The sequence below is a fragment of the Ictidomys tridecemlineatus genome, chromosome 4 (assembly GCF_052094955.1).
Source record: "Ictidomys tridecemlineatus isolate mIctTri1 chromosome 4, mIctTri1.hap1, whole genome shotgun sequence".
NCBI lineage: Eukaryota > Metazoa > Chordata > Mammalia > Rodentia > Sciuridae > Ictidomys > Ictidomys tridecemlineatus.
The window spans coordinates 15,644,402-15,654,998 of NC_135480.1; the positions used below are offsets into that span (position 1 = coordinate 15,644,402).

Here is a 10,597-nt window from a genome sequence, read left to right on the forward strand (position 1 = left end):
CATTGGTTTCTCTTGATAGAACTTGTTTTCATCTAACAATATAAGCATAGCTTTCAGCACTTGTGAAATATCTGTCCTTCTGCTCTGCAAATTGTGCTTTATGGTAGTGTAGAACATGAATACTGTTGTAGCCTCATATCCTAGAACAAGGGCAAAGAGCAAGCTGTGAAGTATATATGAATAAATGCTTGGATGAATTTACAAAGATAATGCACAATTCACACAGAAATGTCCAGATAACTTTCCAAGTATCTTTGTTTAAATCAGACAAAAGTGGATTTCCAGTGAAGCAATTAACTTAATATTCAACCTTTATTCCATCTTAAAAAAATATGAGGGTATATTTAGAGTGAACATGGGAAGCAAACATCCTTATTTATCAATGTGAATGAAGAAAATGATCTGATGGTGTTAATTTCTTATTCTCTTGTATTTAGTTTTTATAGAAAGAAAATATGGGGAAAATACTAAATATAGCAATAACTTAAAAAGACATAAATATGTGAATATATAAGCATATATATATTGATATATATATATAAGCATACAAAGTGAGAGCAAAAATGAGAGAAAACAGCATATGTCTTTAAGTTACAGAAGGAAAGAGAAACAGATTAAACAGTGCATAAGGAGTCAATGTAACCCAAAAATGTAATCTAAAATGAGGCATTTCAGGAGAAGAGCAGACAGTTGTCCCAGATGATTGGGTCAAGGTGTAAAAGATAATATGAATGGAGCAGATGCAGAATCTGGATCAAATTCTTATTTTCTGTCACTTTGAGCTTACAAGAAAGAAGAAAATGTCCTCCCCAAATCACACTCTAGGCACTACATTCACTCTCATGGGACTGACAGATGACCCAGTGCTGGAGAAGGTCCTGTTTGGGGTGTTTCTGGTGGTCTACCTACTCACGCTGGCAGGAAACCTGTGCATGATTGCACTGATCAGCACCAGTCCCCACCTGCACACTCCCATGTACTTCTTCCTTGGCCACCTCTCCTTTGTAGACATCTGCTATTCCTCCAACATCACTCCTAACATGCTGTATGATTTCCTCTCAGAGGACAAGACCATTTCCTATGCTGGGTGCTTCACTCAGTGTCTCCTCTTCATTGCGCTGGTGATCACTGAGCTTTACCTCCTTGCTTCCATGGCCCTGGACCGCTATGTGGCCATCTGCAGCCCTCTGCATTACAGCTCCAGGATGTCCAGGAACGTCTGCATCTCCCTGGTCACCTTCCCTTATGTGTCTGGCTCCCTCCATGGGCTGTCTCAGGCACTGCTGACTTTCCACCTGTCCTTCTGTGGCTCCCTGGAGATCAATCACTTCTACTGTGCAGATCCTCCCCTGCTCCTGCTGGCCTGCTCTGACACCCACGTCAAGAAGATGGCCATGTTTGTGGTGGCTGGCTTCACTCTCTTAAGCTCTCTCTCAGTCATTCTCCTGTCCTACCTCTTCATTGTTGCAGCCATCCTGAGGATCCGTTCTGCTGAAGGCAGGCGCAAAGCCTTCTCCACTTGTGGCTCCCACCTGACGACAGTCACCATATTTTATGGGACACTTTTCTGCATGTATTTAAGGCCCCCCTCAGAGAAGTCCATAGAGCAATCCAAAGTCATTGCCGTTTTTTACACTTTCTTGAGCCCAATACTGAACCCCCTGATCTATAGCCTCAGGAACAAGGATGTCATCCGCGCCATGAGAGGTGTGATGAAGAGAAATTTCTTTCAGAAAATGGCACTTTAGGCTTTTATAAATCACTAAGTGCCTGTGATGACAATGTGAATCCTAAAGGGACAAACACTACAACTGGATGGAGATGACTAGTCTACCATTATGGAACTCTTAGTGGCCGCTTTTGTTAATTTCCTCAAAAAATTAACACTTTTGCTGGACCTGGTGTTCCTTACCTGTAATCCCAGCATTGGGAAGCTGGATCAAGAGGATCGTGAGTTCAAAGCCAGCCTCAGCAACTTAGTGAGGCCCCAAGCAACTCAGCGATTCACTGTCTCTAAATTAAATATAAAAAATAGTAAGGGATGTGACTCAGTGGTTAAGGACCTCTGGGATCAATCCCCAGTACCAATAAGAAAAACATAAATAAATAAATAATATCAGTTTCATGATTATTTTTAAAGATAAACCTGTAATGTTGAAATTGCAAAATATTTCCTTTAGCAGAGAAACTATGAAATGTTCTTTGGTTAGTAGTCAATGATTTTATATATAATAACTTTATATTTTTGTTTCCATGGAGTTATATTTTATACTATCTGACCTTAGTGGGAACAATAGAAGTCATCTTCTCTGACAAATGTAGTACAGAGTGCGAAACCAAGACTTTAAAATGTGGTGTTTGTCTTCATCTCTAGTACAGAACCATGCCTCTAATGTCTGTTTAACCACTGAAAGATCCTTGCAGAAAAATTAAATATATGCTCCTTCTACTGGTTTAAAATTTCTGTACCATTTCCTATGCCTAAATCACCTAAGACTTTTTGTCTATTTTTAATAATGCCGACTATGTGCCTCAATTTTGAAACTGTCCACTCCAGCTTTTGAGTTCCCAAGTGTTTGTATTCAATTAATCATCAATAGAGTCAAAGGTATTTTTCATTGCTGTAGCTCTGGAGCTTAACCTAAGTTATTAGAAGGCAATTGTATCTTTCCATGCCCATCTTTATACCTAGCCATACCCTGAAGAAGGATAGAGTGGCATAGGTGTTTACATGTCTCTCTGGAGAAATCTCATGTTCATTTTGCTTTATAAACCTGTGAATCATTATTTGCTAGATAAACTCTGTAATTACCTATCAAAACTTCTCATGAAAAATGAAATAGTAGAGGATGTTAACACATTCATCATTTGTCTTTTTTAATTGATTTTAAAAAATAAATGACTGCAGAATTCATTACAATTTTTATTACACATATAGAGCATGATTTTTCATACCTTTGCTTGTATATAAAGTATGTTCACACCAATTTGTGTCTTCATACATGTTCTTTGGATAATGATGTCCATCACATCCCACCATCCTTTGTAACACCCTGCCCCCTCCCTTCCCCTCCCATGCCTCTGCCCTATCTGGAGTTTCCCTGTTCCTCCTATGCTCCCCCTCCCTACCCCACCATGAGTCAGTCACTTTATATCAGAGAAAACTTTGGCATTTGTTTTTTTGAGGGGAATTGGTTAACTTCATTTAGCATTATCTTCTCCAAAGCCATCCATTTCCTGGAAATACCATGATTTTATTATCTTTTATTACTGAGGAATATTCCATTGTGTATATATGCTACAATTTTTTTATCCATTCATCTACTAAAGGGCATCTAGTTTGGTTCCACAGTTTAGCTATTGTGAATTGTGCTGCTATAACATTGATGTGGCTGTGTCCCTGTAGTATGCTGTTTTTAAGTTGTTTGAGTATAGACCGAGGAGATGGATAGTTGGGTCAAATAGTGGTTCAACTTCCAGTTTTCCAAGGAATCTCCATACTGCTTTCCATACTGGCTGCACCAATTTTCAGACCCACAAGCAGTGTATGAGTGTACCTTTTTCCTCCCATCCTCGCCAACACTTATTGTTGTTTGTCTTCATAATATCTGCCATTCTGACTGGAGTGAGATGATATCTTACTGTAGTTTTGATTTGCATTTCTCTATTTGCTAGAGATGATGAACATTTTTTCATATATTTGTTGATTGATTTGTTGATTTCATATATTTGATGATTATCTTAATTCATGTGATGAACCCAGCCTAATTGCACCTTAAGATTGGAGCCATCTCATCATAAAGTCATGAAACATTAATTTATGTTTTACTATAAATTACTGCAATTTCTAAATTTGTTTGGAATTCCTGCTTGTGCCTTGAACTCACCATGCCTGGCTTTCCCTGACAAGATAAGAACCCTCTCTGAAACCTCAGTGACACATCATAAATTGTGATGTTGAAATCTAAATTTAATCCTGACATTGAAATGTTAAGCCATGTAGATCATTAACTTACTATCTGCTTTTGTATTACGCTTGTCAAAATCCTGTTATCTGTAAGTTCTCAAGACACCTCCTTTTGCAACTTTTTGTCCTATAAAACTGTATTCCTAGAGATACTGATCTATAGCCTGGGGTTTTGGGAGAGACAGTCCTGGCCAGCTCTTGTGTACACAAATATAAGTTTGCTTTAATTTGATTCAAAATTGGAATCAGTAGTCTTTTCTTTGCGTCATGGTTTAACGCATGCTTTTTTGATACCATATTGATCTGTATTAAAACACATGATCTTCTTTATTAAGTTCACTTAGACATTTGTTATTTTAATATTTTGCACTTTAATTGTAATTTATACTTCTGTAAGCTTCCAGGAAGCTCCCAATAATTTATAATTATGAGTAGTAATGTTTGAAGGTAAACATTTCATTATATATTTTATCAATATTAGGAAATATCAGTTAAGATCACTTTATACTTTTATTTTTTCTCATTTGGAATTCTTAGGAAAAAAATTTTCAGTGTGAACACAAGAATTGAAATATCTATTAAAGAAATAAAGGATAATACTCATTTCAGGATTACCTTTCATAATATTTCTAAAGTTTATTTAAATAAATTATATTATTATTTGGAAAAATATTATCAATTTTTGTTCTTTTGTAACATTTCCTCCATCCAAAATTTAATAAAACAGCACTTATATTTGGTTGTTGATTCTATGGTTATATTATATAGAAATTTCTTAAATTGTGTTAGAAATAAATTTGTGATATCCTGTAATATTGAATATAACACTGAGGCTTGCAAATTTTTCCAGATTCTTCCCACTATTTATAAATAAGCCTTTGTTTTCTGCAGATTTGTGATAGCATATTGTTTTACAGTACGCAAACATATTTCTGTTGTGTTTCTTCAATTCTTCTGGTTACAATGTAGAAATTTTTAATATGTCTTTATTTACGGTAAATAGTTATGTCATTATTATTATTTTTTAAATTTTTCTTAGAAAAATGCAAACTAGAAGCTTTAGCAGTATAAAACACTTAACCCCGAAATTATACATGTAATGCTTGAGTGTATAAACTTTACATAAAATACAAATGTGACTATACATGTAAAACACATGCATTATATATTTGTGAAAAATCTGGAAAATATTATATTACATTATAATTGCTATTGCAGACTCCCTTGTATCAAAGGAAAATGTTTGGAATAGTGGTAACTGAGAGGATGGATGAGTGATGAAGAATTAGAAATCAGTTAACTTTTTTCTTTTCATTTTTTTTTTCCAGAAAGACAGGGAGGTAGTATTGACCTACAATTGAGGAGATAAGCATTTAACCTTGGGGCATTAATTTATGTATTTATTGACATTATGACACCAACATTTGTTTTTTTCATTCCAGAGTGCCAAAAGATTTTCTATTTTTTAGAAGCATCTTTAAGTCCAGAATCTAATCCCTAACTAAACTGTCCCCTTGCCAAAAAGTATATCCCTTAAGAAATTACATGACCACATGTACTCCTAAACTGACTCAGTTCAAATATACAACAAAATGCTGCCTTGAATAGAACTTTAAATCTTATAGAATTTGAAATAATGACAAACAGTCTCTGAATTACACAGTTTCCATTAATGGTATCTGATGTGCACTATATTCACACACAAAATGGATATGGATCTGTTATTGTTACGGAGGATGTAGTAAAACTTGGATATCTACTTGTCATTGGTGATTTTTCACATCAAGATATACCAAAATAAATAAACTTAGGAATTAAATTGTCAAAATCTACCTGAATATAGTGAAGCCAGAATTAGACTGGCAGATAGGCAAGGGTCAGATCCAGAGAATGGAGGAATTGAAACATCGATTCCTTCAGAGTCCTTCCTCTACCCTAATCAAGAATCTCCCCATGTTCCAACCTGTTGCTAAGGTAACCTGTCCCAGGGATGGTCACTCCTATAAGGAATTGTTAATTACACCCCTTTCTCCACTCTTCCCCACCCTCTCCAGCCCACCTGTTCACACCTTCGGCCATCCCACTGAGCATTTCCTGGGCCTAGTCACATAGTCAGGGAGGAGAGAGATAAGGGAAGAGAGCAGGAGAACCCAGAAAGCCTAGGACATATAAAGAGGCTAAATACCCTCTCTTCTTGGGATACCAGGACACCAGCTATGGCCCCCTCCTCCTTCCATGGAGAAGTGTATATTACCCCCTTTTAAATAAACCCTGCTCTATATGCTTGCCTCCGTGTGCTTCTCTAATGTAATACTTCAACATGTGAGGGAGCAGAACTCATAAAATGCTGTCTGCATGTGAAAAGGAGTGGTTTACTAAAATGTGTTATAGCAATATTGTTAGATTATGCACTTACAACAAAGCTAATTTCCACGGGTCTTAAGCAAGCATAATTTATTCCTTCAATACAAAGGCCAACTTTTCATGCATATTATAGATACTATTATGGTTAAATACTTTATAAAATTCAACAACTGGCAAAAGTTATGCAAATTTTTTCAGGTATGGTGGGACGTAACTATATTCCTAGTGACTTAGAAGGTTGAGGCAGGAGCATTGCAAGTTTCAGGCCAGTCTCTAAAACAGTAAGATTGTATCTCAAACTAGGGGGAAAGAAATCCCCAAAACCAAAAACCTGGGGAGGTAGCTCAGTGATACAGGACACCTGGGATCAATCCCCCTTACCATCAAAAATAACTGAAATTATAAACTAATAGTTACTAACACTTTTGAAGGGAAAATGATATAAATCATGTGTGAAAAGGAAAGTTCAATTCAAGAGGGGGTATCTTCCATTAAAAAGGCCATCTGTTTGATTGAAGGAAAGTGATGAAAGCAATTGAAAGGTCATAAAAAGATGTAAAATACTATACTCTTTGTTGAAATAATAAAACAAATATGACTTTAAATTTAAAATAAATATACTAATTCAACTAACCTGGTGAGAAAAATTATTTGAAATTAAAGATATGGGTTTGCTTTGAGAAGATAATCAGCTTTTATAAAAGAAAACTAATCTACGTGTGTCATAAATGTAAATCCTTTTCAGGATTTGCATTACTCAAGAAAAAAGTTGTAAAGTGCTTTACATTTTTATATGAGTAGCTCAGAGAGTCTGAAGAGACAATGGAATATCACTCGGCCTTAAAGAAGAATGAAATATGGCATTCACAGTTAAATGGATAGAACTGGAGAACAGCCCACTATGAGAAATAAGCTGATCGCCAAAAAACAAAGGCCAAAAATTTTCTCTGAAAGGCTGATGCCAATTCACAATGGAGTGCAGGGCAAAGGAAGAATGGAATTACTTTAGAATAGATAGAGGGGAGTGAAGGGAGGAAAAGGAGTATAGGGGGAGGAAGGATAGTAGAATAAAACAATTATTATTACCTTAATTACATATATGACTGCATGAACAATGTGATTGTACAACATGTAAAAAACAGAAAAATGAGAGATTACACTTCACTCATGTATAATATATCAAATTGAATAAATATATTCTGTCATATGTAACTAATCAGAATAAATAAAATAAATTTTAAATATCATCCATAAAACCAGTAATATTTCCTAGGACCCACAGGACCAATAGGTTAGAAACTAGTCATTAGTCCCTAGGGACAAGCAGACACAGATCAGTGGAGATTCTAGTGAAGTAAAGTATATTTAGTTAATAAGTAAAGGCATCAAGTATAATTTAAACAAAGCATCTGAAATCTTCCTAGGGGGAAAAAACAAGAAATGACTAAAACACGAAGGTTATTATCATAAAACTAGGCAGTATCTATGTTCTCTAACCCTGTTTGTTGCAGTACAAGCGAGTTAACATTGTATTGTTAGTGTGAACTTCTGATCCTGAAGTAGCTCAGTGATACAGGACACCTGGGATCAATCCCCCTTACTATAAAATAAAATCCATAGATCTATATTTGAAATACTGAATTAGCAGAATTTGCCAATTACCCATGATTTGCATTACTCAAGAAATGCAAATTTAGACACATTTTTCTCCTGTTGAAAACATCTTTGGCAATTTTTATAATTTATTAAAACACTATATATTCACACATATCAGAAAATACAAGAACTTAATCACCACAAGGAAAATTTTATTCAGACTGAAAAGTTGTCACTCACATTTCCAAATAAGGGAAGGTCTGTATTAAGGGTTCAGGATATTAGGCATACCAATTGGCACTCCTATATGACCTTTAATTACATACAAATACTTAAGCTTTGAGTGTTTAGTGTTGTAATAAAGAAATAAGAATAAAATAAAATTGAGATAGAAAAATGTTTTCCCCATCCATTTGAGAAAAAAAAAACATACAACAAATGTTCAAGCTTCAAATTTCAAGAGAGTAATAGAAATCTATATTTTGATGTTGACATGAAGATTTACATTTTTGACTGACTTCTCCCAGCAATAATCATTATTTGGAAATTAAAGTAGGAATGCCTCTTCTGTCTTGGCAAGACTGAAGTTTGAGACTTTGAATCATTTGACTGGATAACATCTGATGGACATGGCAACATCTGTGCACTGGAAACGATGGACTAATGAAAGGACCTGGAGCTTCCTTCTCCTCTACCAAATGCATTGCCCAACACTCTCCAGCTACTCTCTGTGCTATTTCCAAATTTCCTCTTAAATCACCAGCTTTGTGAATCATTAACTGTATGTGTTATCCAGTTTCTCACAAACGATTATGATTCTTAGCATGCTGATGTCATTAACTCAATAGGTCAGGTTAGTTCCAGTGGAAATCCATAAGCTCCACCTCAGCCCTCAGCCCTGACCAGAACTTCCACTGCTGCTGATGACAGCACTCTTCTGCTCAGTCCATCTCCTCTTATCCTGAAAGGTCCACCTCCCACACCTTCTTGTCCTTAGTCTCATTAGATGGCCTCATCTCAGTGGTTAGAGAGGAACACAGCAAACTTCCCATGGGGAATATTTGGTCCTTACCACACGAAATATACAAGATTATCTACCATATTTCCTTCTTCTAAATTACTGGGTATGCTGGCTTGTATCTTGACCTAAGCTAAAGATCTCCTGCATTCACATATCAAGCTGTGTATATTCATGTTAGTCCAGGATGTGGACCTCAAAGGAAAATCCATCTGCTCAAAACATCAATTATGTTTATGCCCTAGAGGCTCAAACATATTTTAATTATTATAATTTAAAACTCAAGAGAATTTACCACAGAAATACCTTATAAATCCTTTCATCATGCTTATTCAAAATATGGCAAGTCGATATTGGCAGGTAGGTGACTTTCTCATTTGTTAACAAAAATACATTTTATGTTTTGTGTGCAGAATGGTATTATATTGATGGAGGATTATATTTTGATCAATTCCCATTTCCTTGTTTTTGATGACCTTTCTTTGACTCTGAAGAATTCATTACTCTATGCAATCTCTTTGATACATTTGTGGGAGCTCAATAAACAATGGCTTTGTGGTAAAATACGTGGGAAGTAATTTTTATGCTAATGTTATGTTTTCAGAAAAACTAGAGTGTGTATCAAGGTAAAAATGTAAGTCACATTTAAACATCTGTGCTTCATTTGTGCCTATTTTAATGATGTCGATAATGCTAGAGACATCCATAATGGGAAACAAAAAGTGTCTACTCTTTCCAGATAATTGCATTGATTTTGTGCAGTTCAAGTGCCTCTTTCCCTGGAAGTTCTGATGGACATGTTAAAGAATCCTCCTGTAGTTTACTTTCATTTGATAGTAGAGTTTATGTTTTGATTTACGTATTTCCTCCCTTTTCCTTCCACTGAGCAATGTACACTCAGTGAGAATGTGGAATGTCTTCCCTGCTGTATCCCAACACCCTGGAAGGTGCAGAAGAAACAAGTGAAGTTTTGGTTGAACATGAATAAATGAGTGGATAAATGAGTTTAGAAACAGTCATGATTCTGTATCATTTTTGTCATGTATTAAGGGATTCATTCCACAACTACATTGCTTTGTGAACAAAGATTAGCCGGCAAACTATAGACTTGAAGTGAAAATGTGTGCTGATTGTTCAGCCTTTATTTTGCATACAGAATAATAGTAGTTAGTCCCTGTAAATAAAAAATCCTATATTTCTGCATTGGAACATAGGAAATGATATGCAGATGCTCATTTTGTATTTTCTTGCATTTAGCTTATTTGTTAAAAAAAGCTTGAGGAAAAAATATTAACTGCAGAGAAAAATAAAAGACAGATATAAATGTTTGGATATATTTTAAATTATATGTATATATATATTCATTCATAATAGAGAGATAGATAAGTTTGAAAGTATGAGAAAAAAACAACAGAAAAACACTGATTGTGTGTCTATTTTTGCCATATAGGGAGAAAGAAAGACAGAAAACACAGACATATAGAATAAAATCATCCTGTAGAAATTTGAAGAATTTGATGAGAAGACCAGAAAATAGTTCCACAGGTGATTGAATCAATCAGAGAATGATGATGATGATATGAGTGGAACAGATGCAGAATTTGAAATACACTCACTTTCTGTGTCACTTTGAGCTTCCAAGGGAGAGGAAA

General features: G+C 35.3%; 1 protein-coding gene across 1 annotated transcript; it reads left to right on the forward strand.

Annotated features, from left to right (window-relative positions):
• Positions 1–800: 800 nt before the first annotated feature.
• Positions 801–1,748, forward strand: LOC101955899 (olfactory receptor 5M10). The gene has a single exon (XM_005331690.3). It carries the CDS (start codon positions 801–803, stop codon positions 1,746–1,748), a length of 948 nt encoding a protein of 315 aa, XP_005331747.3.
• Positions 1,749–10,597: the final 8,849 nt, after the last annotated feature.